This window comes from Labrus bergylta, chromosome 22, assembly GCF_963930695.1.
Source record: "Labrus bergylta chromosome 22, fLabBer1.1, whole genome shotgun sequence".
NCBI lineage: Eukaryota > Metazoa > Chordata > Actinopteri > Labriformes > Labridae > Labrus > Labrus bergylta.
Window position 1 is genome coordinate 11,465,019 of NC_089216.1, and position 16,560 is coordinate 11,481,578.

The 16,560-nt window shown below is 38.3% G+C and overlaps 1 protein-coding gene across 1 annotated transcript; it reads right to left on the reverse strand.

The window, feature by feature from the left end:
- Nucleotides 1–3,118: 3,118 nt before the first annotated feature.
- On the reverse strand, nucleotides 3,119–16,521 carry LOC110002628 (E3 ubiquitin-protein ligase ZFP91-like). Its single transcript, XM_065950345.1, has 11 exons — nucleotides 15,919–16,521; nucleotides 15,567–15,595; nucleotides 15,343–15,474; nucleotides 15,180–15,216; nucleotides 14,989–15,105; nucleotides 14,719–14,868; nucleotides 11,451–11,501; nucleotides 11,291–11,369; nucleotides 10,812–10,926; nucleotides 10,530–10,629; nucleotides 3,119–9,455 (listed from the first exon to the last, which is right to left on the reverse strand). Exons 1-11 carry the CDS (start codon nucleotides 16,176–16,178, stop codon nucleotides 9,146–9,148), a joined length of 1,380 nt encoding a protein of 459 aa, XP_065806417.1. The 5' UTR covers nucleotides 16,179–16,521; the 3' UTR covers nucleotides 3,119–9,145.
- Nucleotides 16,522–16,560: the final 39 nt, after the last annotated feature.

Genomic DNA, 16,560 nt, shown 5'->3' on the forward strand with positions numbered 1-16,560 from the left:
CGTAACCAACTTTTATATTTATCATTTTCAAGCCAGTTGGCATTGAAATGGCAACCTGGCATGGTCGTATCGAGAGCGATAGGTCCATGTGAGCAGCGACGTGGTTCTGGATAATTCCTGAAGCGATCGCCAGGTAAGGCGTGTGCGCAAGGCAAGAAAACACGGGGAGCAACACTCATACAAGACGGCGGAGAAAACATCACAACTTAATTTTTTTTTAATTTACAGAATACAATTTTTTTTATTTGTTAAATTACAACACTGGTCAATATAGAGTAAATCCAGCATTTTCCAGCACAGTGTTCAAATTTCAAGCACATTTCAAACCTTGAAAACACTATATTTAAAATCAAGCATTTTCCAGACTTTCAAGGCTCTTTACGAACCCTGATACATAAAGGAACCAGATGAAAAAAAGCGCAAGGCAATACAAACAGTCTGAGGGATAGTTATTGGCGATAATTAGACATTTGTGTATGCAAGAGCTGGGGATCTTTCAACCCTCCAGTTGAGAGACAACTGACTTTACAACTGAGCCACACACAGCCACCCCTTGGGCCCTCGTGATGTGGTCCAAAACATCGATGGAGATTAACAGGACAGCCTATTCCTTCTCATTAATGCTATGCTGTGGAGCACAAGGCTGTAATTATTCCAAGGTCCTTGTCTGATGTTGTTTTATTCAGTTAAGACACTGTTCCATATACTATCCTTTCTCTTCATTGAAAAACAAAGTGACTGTAGTGTTTCTATTTGCCACCAGAGGGCGCCATAAAATCTAAGCCCTTTGATAAGATCACAATGCCTTCAGGCACAGAAATTCAAATTCAAATTCAAATTCAAAAAACTTTATTTGTCCCCGGGGGGCAATTCAAAGGCACACAGAGCAGTAAATTAACAACAGTGCAAGTAAACAAAACATTTTAACCTAAATAGAAAGTGTCAATTTAAATACAACTTAAAGCTTAAACTTAACTTAAAAATACAAAATATAAAAGAGTAGATATAAGTGGACAGTGATCGGACTATAAGATGTAAACAGATGTAACCAGAACTATGTGCAGTAGTGACCAGATGTAAACAGAACTATGTGCAGTAAACGAGAAATAAATATATATATATACAGAACTATGTGCAGTAGTGACCAGATGTAAACAGAACTATATGCAGTAAACGAGAAATAAATATATATATATACAGAGCTATGTGCAAGTAGGCAAATACTAAATGACAAGTTATTAAGGTGCATGGTGAATAATGGAACAACAGAACTAATATATACAATATAACTGTAAGGTAAGAATTAGATAAATAAAGTGACCGTAGTGCAATGATGGATAAGAACAACAGGAATACATTAACCAGAACTGTATGAATACTGATATAAAATGGATAGAATAAAGTGATGTAGTGAATGAGACCAGATAAAACAGAGGCAGTTAAGGTGCATGTCAATATAAAGGAAATTCACAGCTGAGAGTGTGCATTGGGTGAGAGGTGTTGGTGGGGGGGGGGTTAGGAGTTGAGGAGCTGGACAGTCCTGGGAACGAAGGTTGCTCTTCTCCTCTGTGTCAGGGACAGTGAAGCCGGCGTCCTGAGGGGAGCCACTCAAACACTGGAAAGAGAGCGTGTGATGGGTCCTGCATAATCCGACCTGCAAGCCTGATTGTCTGTTGCTCATAGATCGATGTCAAAGTCCTTACAGGTGATCTTACAATGATCTTAGAGCAGACTGTGACCGTGCTCTGCAAGGCAGTTTCTGTTCTGGAGGGTGGTGGAGTGGAACCAGCATGTTATCGAAAAAGTAATAATGCTCTCAATGAAGGAGTAGTAGAAGGTCAGAAGAATGTTCTTACTGACTCCAAAGGAATTGAGCTTCCTTAGGAGGTATTTTCGCTGCTGACATTTCCTGAGAATCTCCTTGGTGTTGGAGGCGAATTTCAGCAGGCTGTCGAAGATGGTACCCAGGTACTTATACTCCTCTACTAGTTCGAAAGGATTCCCATGGATTGTGGTGACTGCTGATGCAGCCAGTTCCCTCTGCTTGTTGGAGAAGGTCACCACCATGTGTTTGGTCTTGCTCACGTTCAGTTCGAGGCAGGACCTGTCACACCACTCCACAAACTCCTGAAGAACTGGTCCATGGTGCTGAGAGGGGCCTGACAGCAGAGACAGGAGAACTGTGTCGTCCGCGTACTTCACCAGAAATGCAAGAGGAAACACTGAATGTGCAATGTTTTGGACATGTCTGCATTGTACAAATTGTGTATAACCAGACATTTCTGCAGGAAATCATATGAACAAAAAGCTGATCAGGAATGCACAATTGTAGTAACTATTCACATTACTTTTTTTGAAGAAGAAAATCAGTAACTCACACATTTCAACAGGATGCCTATTCAATGAACAAATGTCAATTGCTCCGCAGGATCTAAAATTCAGAAGCTCGACATGAAATACAAGAAGTTAGAGTTAAGATGTTGGAGATAAAGAACAAATTTAATAAACACATTAAAACATAACAGTGTCACACTTTGGGCTGTAAGTTTTGTTTTTTTTGTTTGTTTTGTCTTCATGAATGACTTCATCAGGCACAGTTTTGTCTCAAATTATACAAACTTAACTTTCCCTAAAACTTGGTAACTCCAAAACACAAGTGAAGTAAAGACAAACATAAATACAGATTCTTGTTGAAGTCCCACTGTTCTCACTTTACCTGTAGGGCTGGGTAGATATCTTCCCATGACTCAGCCATTTGAGCAGTCTCTCACGGCATATAATTATAATCTTGTGATGTCACAGGACGTTTCAAGAGTCACTCCGAGGCTCTTTAAAGACTGAAACCTTGATTTCTGATGGCTGCTTGAGGCACTGGTTTTTGCTGTGAGAACATTTAATGCCCTCTTCACTTCTGTTGCTGGTCCTCAGTAGGTTGTCAGCAACAAACACGTGTTTAAAGCTCCTGTGAGCATATTTGGGGTAATGTAGCTTTTGGCACCCCTTGTGGACATCTTATCTCTTTGCTTATCTCTTCCTGTACAAGTCTTAAATGGAAATCCCAAATTGTTCTCTTTTATAAATGTCAAACGTGCTACTCACAATGAAACTTAGGCTTGAACATTTTTACATTTTTATTTATTGTTTATTTTTACAGGGGCAGTGCACAATTAAATGTAATTAAAAAAGTTCAGTCTGTTTCAAAACCAGCTAAGAAGCTCCCCACTTTGAGCTTTAAATATGACATTTGATGGTTAAATTAGATGAAAACATGATTCACACAAGTCAAAATAATGTGTCTTTTGTAGAAGTGTAGTAAACATCATTTCCATTTAAGTGGAAGTTTAGTAACCACTTTAAAATCCTTCAAATAAAATCTATACCAGATCCAGTAGGGGATGATCTTACACTGTTTGTCAAGTTGAAGTGTTTGCCTTGCAAAGATAGAATCAGAGTTACAGTAGCTGCAGACAGCAAGCAATGCTAGTTGAACAGGAGCTGAGTGACATGTATGATAGCCTCCTCTAAACCTCAGTGAAAGTTTTGTATGTACTGGAATGAATGAACGAATTAAATTAATCTTTTATTTTTATGTCTGGCCTCATATGGCCCATCCCTATGGGATTATAAAGACATATTTAAGGAAAACATTTCCTAATGCCATCACACTGACACAAAATGAAACAAATACAAAAATGATTCAAAGATAAAGCTAACAATTCAACAGCAAAACACTGGTATAACTCGATAAATACCTCATTCAAAAGAAAAAGAAACAGAGGGACAGAGATTAGATAAGAAAAGATCTCTATATAGCTGTACATACACACAGGCCACAGAACTGTATATACACCATTAGTCTTTAATAAAATAATCTCTTTAAATCTTAATATTTGTATTTTATATTTCTGTAAATTGTCTGTAGTCATCTGTAAATATTGTAAAAGCTAAATTACATTTTTATCTTGCATTTAAAAAAAACTTAAACCTGCACAGCTCTGTTAGTTTAATATTTAATCTTTGTTATTCTTTAATTGTACTTAATTTTGTGTTTTATTTTGACTAAAATTAGATATTGTGAAATTATGAGGTTTTGAAAAAGACATTTAATGATATCACTATCCTGAAGCATGCTATGTGTGTTGGTACTTCGTCATAAAATGGACAATACAGTAAAAAGTGAGTTTCGCCTTCTACTTCTCCAGGCTCACAGTAATGACATGATCTTTGGTCTTCTTCGGTTCCAGTATATTGACCAGCAATGGTAATATCCCAGAGTGAAACTGGGAACAGAGAGAATGCAGGCTCTTTGATAGGTCATACACAACATATTTTTCGCATTCATGAACAGTTTTAAATGGACAATACGTCCGTAATTTCGCTGCTTAAGCGTAATTTCGGCTTGTGATTAACCTGTTTTTTAAATATTACGGCACGTTCTTTAAACATCCCCACATCCACCTTCTGTCTGTGGCTGTCGAGATGCCCAAGCCCATGCTCATGAAGAAGATCACACATTTTTGACCACATTCGCATCCTTGTGAGAGATCCCACATGGAAATCTTGCTTGCCACTCTGCTGTTTTTAATGTAAGACAACCTCTACGAGAGAGTGTGTGAGAGAGAGAGAGAGAGAGAGAGAGAGAGAGAGAGAGAGAGGGAGGGAGCATGCCATAATACATAGAAGTGGATAATGGCAAAAACATAACTTGGTTGTATGTCCAATGTAGGGCTAACTAAGTTTACAAGTGAAGCGTGTGAACAAAGACGCAGACTCCATTTAACAGATTGACGTTGTCTTCTATAAATAACTTCAACAACTGCCGCTCAATTAACAACCACAACCACATGCATTGAGTGTGCAAGAAGGGTGTCTTAGCCTCCACAAGGGTTGACAAAGGGCTTGACATACGCATATACAAACAAAGAATAAGAACCCAGACACAAAAGAACCCCTACACTTTAACATATATATATGTTAAAGGAAATGCATAGGCAATATAAATATAATTACGACAGTGATATAATGTGAATAATAATATTGTGTTGTTCCTAAGTTGCCATGGTGAGATCCTTATGTCAGTTTTGGAATTTAAAAGCAATATTGGTTGAGGGATTTAATGAAGTGGGATTTGAGAATGAAAATAAAAAGGGGGCTTAATAAATTTGATGAAAGTTGACTTTTAGGCTTTGATTTGGATACAACAAGCTTGACTCAACACCCCAATCTCATAATCATAACGCTTCCTTACTGAGACGTGGTGTTCAATTGAACTCCGCCGAATGGTACCAAGGCTCCCCGTCGAATTTAATTCTGGTGGTTTCGTCAAAGAATTTCGCAAAATGGCTCAGTGGCGCTCCCTTGAAATTTTCAAAATGGCCTCCCTATAAAGGGTTTTTTCACGTACACTCACGAAAATTGGTACGCATATTAAGCTTCTTGGGATGGACTAAAAATCCTCTTGCGGTGTTTCAAAAAACCCGACAGGAAGTCCACGAATTCAAGTTGAATTTCACAAAAATGGCCCAAAATGGCTCAAAATTGCCAATTTCAGCCTTCCTATTTGAAGGAGCTTGCCCGAAGGCGCTCATCCGATCGCCGCAAACTCAGTGTCAGTGCGTTCTAGACAGGCTCAGCATATCTCGTTGTGCTCCGCACATTATTTTGTCAAAGGGCGTAGTCGTGGCCTGTAATAGAACTTTTCTGCGCGTTTTGGCAACTTGCCAAAAAAGTAAATGCTTATATCTCAGCTATGCAGTGTTCAATCATATTACAATTTCTCATGCATGATACGGGATCCGCCCTGAACTCATCAATGATGGACATTTTTTGATTAGTCACAGCGCCACCTGTTGACACCAATTCCCCCTCAAAATTGGTGTGGACCATGCTAACACCTTGGCCATACAAGACGTTCAAGCTCAAACGCCTACGTCCAGCGCTGTCGCCATACGGACGCACTGTCGCCATCGAACAGGAAGTAGTTTTTTCACGTGCTTAACATAGTCGTTCAGTTCCGAAACTTCATACATATGATCCTGGTGGTAAAGTCAAACATTTGATACCGTTTAAATGAGTAGGCGTGGCTTAATGGCTCAGTGGTGCCCCCTACAATATTTCAAACATTCAGCCCCCGCAGCACGTTGAACCTACTGTTCTGAATTTTACAATGCGTATCCATCTTGACAACACCTACAATAAACCCTCTTGCACCCAAATCCTCAAAATCCAACAGGAAGTCCACAAATCACATCGCCATAAACAGGAAGTGGCTGTAACTCTTGCTAGCTAACGCTAACTAGCTAAACTTATAAAAATAAATAAATACAGGTATCAAATGAACCTGCACGAAATACTGCATCCATTGGTACCAAACATGGATGCTATCATGTCGGGAAGAGGGGCTAATAACGCTCTCAAGTTAAGGTAGTTCAAAATTTCTCATGCATGATACAGAACCCGTCTGAAATTAAGGCAATGCTGCCATCTTGTGGTGACTATCCATGATTTAAATATTTTAATTTAGAGTGTGGTTCCAATTTGTTCCACAAGGAGGCGTAACCTCCAAGTGAGACAGCTTAGTGTGCTCGGTAGCAGAGGCAGGACAGGAAACACACCTGTTGCTATTATTTCCCTGTTAGGCCTATTTACAGGTGAGTGTGGTCTATATATTCTTCTATAGCATATGGAAGGTAACGCCATACTTTAGTGTGTGTCAGGATGTGTTTTAAATTTGTTTTGAAGGTTTTAAGGTACTTTAGCTATGATGCTCATGAGCGCTAGCTTAGCTCATCGCCATGTTCATATAGCCTATGTCTGTCATGGCTTGTACCTAGCTCCCATGCGCTTTTGCTAGTTTTGTAAAGCTCCTGCATATCTCTTAAAGTAACCGTAGGTTAATGAAGAGTGTTCGTTTTCATATTTTGTACTTATATTCATGTAAAAAGTGTAGCGCTAACTCCGCTAGCTTTGCTGTTTCTCTATGGGATTTCCCATGTTATTTGTCAGCATAATGCGAGAATTGAACTTTTATTCAGTTAAACTGGAAACCTGTTTGCAACTGTATTACATTGATAAGAAGCTCTTAAGTAGCAGAATCAAATTATTTTACATTTGTGAAAAGAATAATAACACACAGAAATGTTTATTTTGCATTTTTGCATGAAATAAATGACAAGTATAAGTTTATGTAAATTGCTGTGAATATTGTGTTGAACTATGGATAAAATGTTGTTTTTGAAGAAAGAAAAGAAAACGGAAATACAGTTTAAGTAAAACTGAAATACATAAACAGATGTATAAAAATAAAGACTGGCAGAAGCGAAGCCGAAAGTGTTCAGCTGTTGGATGCAAACTTAGTGTCAGTGTGTTCTACTGATCAACATATGCAGTTGTGCTCTGCACGTTATTTTGTCAAAGGGTATGGCTATGGCGTGCGTTCAAAGTTTGATGTGCATTTTGGCAACTTGCCAAAAAAGTAAATGGTCATATCTCTGCCATGCAGTGTTCAATCATATTAGAATTTCTCATACATGATATGGGGCCTGCCCTGAACACATCCATGATTGAAATGTTTTGCTTAGTCACAGCGCCACCTGTTGACAACAGGAAGTTACTGCTTCTCAGTTAGCATTAGCCATTGCTACAAGGTAGCTCATTTCCCGCTCAGATTTGGTGGGGACCATTCAAACTCCTTGGCCATACAACACTTTCAAGCTCAAACACCTACGTCCAACGCTCTCGCCATACAGATGCATCATTCGCTGTCAAACAGGAAGTGGTTGTAACTCTCATATACTTTGTCTGATCTGCCTCAAATTACACATGTATGATCAGGGTTGGCCTCTGAACATACTGACATAACAATAGTCAACTTTAACCATAGCGCCCCCTCCTGCAAGGAGTAAGTACTACATCCTATATACTTTGTCTGATCTACTTCAAATTACACATTTATGATCAGGGTTGGCCTCTGAACACATAGACATAACAATAGTCAACTTTAACCATAGTGCCTCCTACTGCAAGGAATAAGTACTACACAATGCTCAATTTGCGGTCGCAACACACCCCGACATGCACAGGGGTGCAAGGGACCTTCATCACCGCTTGCGGTTTTAATTAGTATTTACACCTGCTATTGCTTGTCAGCCATTGCTCTGCATCAAGACTTTGCCTGCACTGCATGAAGCCCAGTTTTTCATGGCTGACTGTTGATTCACCAATTTCATACAATAGACAATCAATCCCTGTGTATTAGTATTCCACAAGACTGCCTTGATCAGGTATCAACTACAGTCAGTAAAACAGGTTTGGTAAAAAATATGACAACTGGGAGTGACAGTTTATTTGGCTATTAGATTGTTCTTGAACTATTGTAAGAAATGTGTTCAATTTAATATAAAATACTTTAAATAGACACTAGATATTAATAGACATGTGTGAATAAAGCTTGAGCTCATCATGATAGGCGTTATTTTTTTTAGCCATAAATCTAAAACACTTGCTGTGTATCAAAAACACTAGGGACATTGGTTATATTTACACAGTTACCTCCCCCCCCAAAGTATTTATTGCTCTTGGTATATCTCGCAAGGTGTTTTGCACACATTACAACCTTTTTATACAATATATCAAGTGTTTGTTAATGATAACCAAATGATCTGTAAACCTTTAAGAGATCCTTTATAGAACATCTATAGACAATACATAGATAAACACAAAAAAAGAATAAGTGAAGATTATAAAGGGTCGTAGCTGTTCAAATATGATTTAATTGATTCCTTTTATATTCTTTATTACATCCCTGGTTCAGGAGATGCCTTGCAAACAAAAAATATCAAAATGTGTTCCAAAATATTACCATGTTTATACGTATTACAAATATTTAATTTATAAAAAATCTCAAAATATTTTTCGATACATTTCTTCCTTCTTCCCAAAATGTTTTGTGGACCGGATAAAACCTGCTGTCGGGCCAGATACGGCCCACGGGCCGTATGTCTAACATCCTGCATTAAGGAGTTATTGTTGCGTCCTGACGATAGACCAGTTGAGAAGAACTACTGCAAATGGCTGAGTCAGAGCTTAGTTAAAGGCCAGTTATTATTTACAAATTATTATTTAATATACTGCTGGTTTGTTTTAATTACCTGTATAATGATTCACTGAAAGAGCTGACCAATTTCACCCTAATTAAATCAGTGTGAGAGAGCGTCGGGACTGACTCTGGGACAATGGTCGGGCTGCTTATCACCGAGCCCCCATTGGCTGCTAAGGCTTCGGCGATGAGCACCTCAGGGTGGCTCTTGGCCTTGTGGGCAATAACCGAGTCCTTTTTCTCAAACTTTTTGTTGCAAATAGAGCAAGAGAACTGGTAGGAGGCTTCTGCATCATGCTTCTTCATGTGCCAGTTTAAGGAGGCCTTCTGACAGCAGGTGAAGCCGCAGATCTCGCACCTGCCACAGGGGGGAGGCAAAGCCCAAGTTATGATCAGAACTGAAATGAAACTCCACAATTGACTCTATTACGAGTGCAGGTCCTGCACCAACAATTTTACTTCAGAAAACAAATATATTTAAAATATCAGTAAAAAACTAATTATAAAGACATAGCAGTCATATTTTATACTGCATACTACTAGATGTTCAATATTACTTGCATTTCAATACTGTAACTCAGTGTTTCTCAATAGGTGGGATGGATTTCCAGTAAATAAATGTCATTAGTTGAACAAAGTCAGAAATTTGGGTCATGATGTCTCACTAAGGAGTTATTGTTGCGTCCTGATGATAGACCAGTTGAGAAGAACTACTGCAAATGGCTGAGTCAGAGCTTAGTTAAAGCCCAGTTATTATTTTCAAATTATTATTTAATATACTGCTGGTTTGTTTTAATTACCTGTATAATGATTCACTGAAAGAGCTGACCAATTTCACCATAATTAAGTCTTAATAACAGCAAAACAAGTCAAACAGACTGCTCACACCTAGTTACCTGAATAAACAATAGCCAGGAAATAAACAGCATTGCATTACACGTTAAGAGCTGACTGACCCACCCATTACTCCCGAAGATACAGCCTCAGCAATACATACAGTGAGATGGATGTTCATTTATAACGCCTTTGTTCATTCATACTTGGATTAACCATGCTTCAGTCTGCATGTGTTGTACTTCTATTTCTGTGCACAACGTGGATTTATATAACTGAGCTCCACTTAGCTTTTATAAATAGTGCGCTGACAGAAAGGGCTTAAAAAGCTTAACAATAGAAAAAATGAAGAGTTGTTGAAGCACTCCTTCTTTTGTTAAAAAAAAAAAACGTCTTCATGTATTGTACATTGATGGTAGAAGACCACATAGACTGGTGATTTGAAAGCAATTTGGGTTTATTGAAAATAAAGAATTCTATAAAAAATTAGACACATTTGAAATCATGCTGATGACGATCACGTCATGTCTATTTTTAATCTACCTCCTCGTACGCAGCACATGTCGGGGCGTGCATGACACATGTTCACCCTACTCACTGTATCGGCTTCTCCCCTGTGTGGATCATCCTGTGCACAGCCAGGTTGTGGGAACTCTTGAAGGCTCGAGCACAAAACTCACAGATGTAGTCCCTCTGATCTAAGAGACAAACAACAATTAGATTGTGTTATTTTTATCCAACAGTAGATAAGAATAGAAAGAGGAAATGACAGGTTGAAATGACAATCTCTTGTTGATTTGTTATCTCCTAAAAGGCATTTCAAGCAGCTCAGGCACGCGTGGCCTGTTACAGACTGAACAGTGTATGACCCTCACTTCACCTGTGTGGTGTTTGGCATGGCGCAGCAGCTGCTTCTGGAGACGAAACAAGCGTCCGCACGAGGGATGATCACACATGTACTTCTTTTTTAGCAGGTGCTGGTATTTTATATGGTGCTGAAATAAAAAATAAAAAAATAAAACAAGAGAAAAAGGGTGAGTCGGTGTCATTTAAAGGATTCAACTTAAAGTTCCTGTGAAGATCTTTTTCATCATGTCATGTTTGGCGTCCCCTGTGGACAAAATGTATATCCTATCTCTTTGCTTACCTCTTCTTGTACAGTACTCATTTCAGTCTATGTCACAGCAGTTAGAAACTCCATACAGGAGCTTTAATTAATTAAACATTAACACTGTTTTCTGAATATTACAGTCAACACAATCGCTGTTTCTTTGGCATAAATAGTTGCTATTGCATTGTGCCAAATTTGACAAGAGTATTTGGTGGTTGCTGTGGCTAAATTTAAAAAAGAACACCAACCTGTAAGTAACGTGGGTGTGCGAGGACCGTCCCACAGCCCTCTATTTCACAACGGACATACTGCACTGTGGGCTTTTTCCTACCAAGTTAACAAAAGTTGAATATTAGTCGTCCAGTTGGTGCACCTCACGTGCCACAATAACGCAACGAAGACTGTTACCTCCGTTTTGGTGGCCGGGAGGCTTTGTCATCTTTTTGTTTTCTCCCCCTCCTAAAATAAAAAAAAAGATTCCTTAATTGTAGGGGCGGGACCCTCACAACACAAAACACATCACATGGGTAATGATATAATACTAATTGTGATCATTTGCAATACTCTACATGATTTGCTGCTTGGTTTAAAGGGGAGCTGATAATGCACCTTGTGTTATTGAGTCAACATGATACACATGTAAACATTTTTTTAAATGTTTTTAAATTTTCCATTCCAATTTTCTTAGAACATAGGGTTCACACAATATCAGAATTGTTATGATACTAGGAACAATCTAACCATATCAACACAATTGCAATCAAAATATAAGCCCATGGGTACCCGAGATTGTGACCTGCACACAGCGCTGGTACAGAAATAAAGGGAGTAAATTTTCTGCACAACTTTTTGATTAAGATCTAGTATCTTTGTCATTTTTGTATGGAAGCGATTAGTGATCAAAATTCAAATGTTAAAGCTAATTTGAAAATTCAAATGCATTAACAGAAATGCGTTTTAATTTTCAGAATGAGTTAATTATTTGACTCAAAAATAAAATGATGATTAATTTATCTAATTTGAATTTTGAAAAAAATTCACATTCTTTGACTAAATTAAAATGAGGAAGAAAATTACATTTGCTTTATCATTTTCAAAAAATGCCCCGCTACATCTGTATCATAATTCAAATGAAAAATCTAATTTTAAAATTAAAATACAGTAACAGAAAGGCGTTTTAATTTTCAGATTATAGGTGCATTATTTTACCTGTATTTAAAATGAATATTCAGTCATCCAGTTTGCATTTTTCTTTTACTCTCTATGTATGCATATTGTATGACATCATTCAAATGAAAACGAAAAGGTCTTTGGCTTTTCGTTTTCAAACTTGCCGTGCTAAAAAGTGATCATAATTCAAACCAACTCGAAAACGAAATGACCAAGTGGACGGCACAGGAAAGTGACGTCAGACTCCAGCTCCCAGGCAGGTGAACGTAATATTTACAGTCTATGAGGCGAGCGGGCAGAACGCGCAGTACGATGGGTGGCGGGGTGAATCTTTGCTTTATCTTTGTCATACAATATGCATACATAGAGAGTAAAAGTATAATGCAAACTGGATGACTGAATTTTCATTTTAAATATAGCACTATAATGCACCTATAATCTGAAAATTAAAACGTCTTTCTGTTCCTGTATTTTCATTTTAAAATGAGCTTTTTCATTTGAATTATGATACAGATGTAGCGGGGCATTTTTTGAAAATGATAAAGCAAATGTAATTATCTTCCTCATTTTAATTTAGTCAAAGAATGTGCATTTTTGAAGTTGAAAACTAAAATTCAAATTAGATAAATGAACCATCATTTTATTTTTGAGTCAAATAATACACTCATATTCAGAAAATTAAAAAAGCATTTCTGTTAATGCATTTGAATTTTCAAATCAGCTTTATCATTTGAATTTTGATCACTAATCGCTTCCATATTTTTGTGTCTTTTTGAAATCTCTTTTATTGGTCATGCATGTTCACTCTGACTGCATGACTGCAGAGTTGTGCTTCTGCACTATTCCAGCCGTGCGGACGTTTCTTTATACAAGTAGCCTATGATCTGTATAGCTGATATGTAATTTAGGATGACATTATTTTTTTTTTGTTTATGCACTTGGCAAATGAATGGCAAACAACAAGAAAATCCAGAATGCAATTCATTTTTTGTGACACGGTCATGCAGTAAAGACGTGATAATTTTTATTTTTCTGGGTTCTTGTTTTCTTCTTGTGATGAAAGCTTCAACAGAAAACTCAAAATAATTGGCCTTTTTCGATTCTCTGATTTTTTTGACATTTTCAAAATCCAAAGCTAAAATACGCCAACTAGAATTTACAATTTTAGACACTTCAAATCCATTATTACCCCTTTTTTTTTAAAGAGGAGTTCGGATAGTTTCAATGACGGACACACTCGTACCTGCCTGCACACGCATTGAGAGAGAAAGAGCGAGAGAGAGAGAGCTGATATGCTGCACGGAAATAATCACCCAAGTCCGGACCTCACTGAGAACACTGATTTGTAAACACTCACGTGTTAAAAACAGGTGAGCCTCATAAAAACATACCTGGGTGGCTTTTAATATTCCTCAACGGTATGCCTAGCATGTCATGCTCACACGACATCTAATGAAACCTGCGCTTCTCTGCTTCTGATTGGCTAGTAATGTTGGTAAGGTTGAAAGCAAGTGTAGAGTTATACGCATGTTGACTCCATGGTGATAAACCGCATCCATAACAACTTCCTTGTTTATTTGTCTTGATTTGTCTTGATCACAGCGCCTCACGTCAGAGAAAAAGCACGGTGCCAGGAAACTTTAAGCCCTGCATACCAACTCCTTTCATCCTCTTGACCAAACATAGACATGTTTCCTATCAGGAAACTTAAAATGGGTTGCTAGAGTAGAATTACTTGTATCCACATTAGTTATATAAAAACATGATCATTGTTATCCACTGTAAAAATTGAGGACTGGTGACTCAGACTGAGGCTATCCATCTGGCAGGTCAGCATTTTTTCAACATTGTGGTTGAGCTTACGTCATGTATGTAGCTGTGAAGCTAGCCTGAGAGTTTACTTTGGCAGCATCAACAAAAGGTTTTTTGGACACAGTCTTGGGTGGTGCCTTGTACGTGTATTGTGTGCGTTAGTTTCACTAAATAAATTTTGTTGTTGCATAAGAAGATTGAATACAAATCAAGTTGGACAAGCCTTCTTGTTCTCACTACATCATATAGTTTTAAATGTGTTCAAAATGACTGAAAAGAGAATCTAAAAGGACATGTTTTTCTCCAGCAATGATGTCTGGGCTTTAATTTGAATTAAAAAAAACAATCTTACTGAGATTGTCATTATGACATGGAGGTGCTGTTGTACCAGTGTGAGGCTCATGAATGTGGGTCTTGTGTAGTTTAGTCTGAATTTACAATAACATCATATTTTCTGTCTTAAAAACTGAAAAAAACAACAACTGGTTGTATTTCATAAGCAGACCTGGTGTTGTATCTGTGTTGTTTACTTGCTTTATTGTGCACTAAGGAAACCCTATGGTATGTTCCCTGTGCTTTAATAAAACAGGTTTGTGTTCCACGCTTCAGTGAAAAATGAAAAACACCCATTGTTGTCATCGTTAGTGTTCAGTCCTTTTGCACATTACTAATGTTGAATCCAAACTTTTCTTACTTCCTGGGTGTCTCAGTGGCATCGCCTGCTCCATCATCACTTTGCTCGCCAATCTCAGTCGATTCTTCTTTTTTTATGTCTTCTTCCTCCGTATCCGACTCCTCTTTCTTGACCTCCTTTTGCAACATTGCACGCCGCTCCGATTGTTCACTGAGGAGTTTGACAATTAAGCATCATTTACATTGAAGCCAACATTTTAACATCAGTCGTTTGAGAGGTTTTTCTGTAAAGTATGACTAACACCAATTGCGGAAAGGCAGTGCATCTTACATGTTTGTCTCGGGTGGACAGATGAGGTCATTGGGGTCATCCCTGAATGGAGGGTCCTCATCGAGGGCAGCATCTGGATCCGAAATACTGTCGTGGACATCGACATCATATGGGCCCCTATGGAATTCAAATTGTAAAACTGAACACTCAAAAACAAACTAACACAATTTAATAAGTTGAATTCTTCTCACGTGTTATTGTTTTCTTCAGAGGCACCTGTTTCCTCTCCTGAAAAACAAACACAATGTCATTTCAGTTTAAATAATCATTGTATAGTTGTATGTCTTATTTTATATTTATATTGACAATGGTAGAGACTGTATCAAGACAATTGGAATTGGTCTTTTCTTTTACCACTTGATGAAGCCTCAGCCTCTGCTTCTGGCTTGCATGCTGTTGCTAGTGAGGTGCGAGAAGCTCTGCGTGGAGGTCTCCCTTTGCCCTTTATAGACTTGTCCGGCTTAGTCCCCAGACTGTTTTTGGATACTAAGAAAGTCAAAGTGTGAATGTTTTAATAAAATTAAAGGAAAAAAATCCCTGCTCAAAGATGAAAGTCACTCTAATGTGTGTCTTTGTACCTTTTACAGCTGGGGATTCCTTTAAGGGTCTGCAGGAGGAGAGAAAGAGTAAATGACAGCAAGGTGCATGTTGAAATATATCTGTAGTATAACAAAACAATGCACAGTGTGCTTAGACTCCTTTGACTATGACAGGAGAACAACAGCTACATTCAACTAATTCTTGGGGGTTTCAATTATCTCGGGTAACCCACGTATAGCTTTAAGAAACCTGAGTCCGACAGGCACAAGACTTCTTGCAAATTACTCGCAAGGGTTCATCAAACAAGCCTCTTTCAAACGATGCAGCTATCCTCTCGCAGTAGCAGACCACAGCTAAAGTAGTGGATGTGCCTTTTGTTCGCGCACTTACTTCACTACAGGTGCATTTTTAGAGCTCGATCCAGTTGTTCTTCTTAGTCCACGATGAAGACACAGAGACTTGTTCTTGGTTGAGGTTTTCTTTGACTCATGACAGTCAGATACAGCTCCTCTGGCTCGCAACACACGCACAGTACCAGTTAAACAGTCAACGCCGTCCGGGGGGGTCACTGCAGCTTTAACGCGCTTTCTACTTCCTCCTCTCCCGCTGGACTGCTCAGTCGAGTCCGCGGATGCATCTGCGGCCTGCATTTAAGCTCCTTTCTTTACTCTTTTGGAAAACACCGCAAACCTCGTCCTCCTATGAATTAGTTGTTATGGAACTGCTGCGGTCCTTTAATACTTTTGTAAATAGTTAAGTTATCAACATGGAAAGATTAACACCAACGAAACGTCGATGGCCCCGATGGAGGCAAGTTTTGTTGACTCGGTAAATTTCACCAAGCAGGCATTTTATTACTAAATTATGAGTTAAAAATGTTACGGAATATGATAAATGTAATATTTACAAACATTCACCAAATATTTTCTTCTTAAAGCTATAGCAAGCCTCGTATTTCGTTGGCTTGGACTAGGCCTGTTAGGGATGCGTCTCCTTTAAGAGCAACAACAGCGAAGGTGCGTGGTTAGGCGA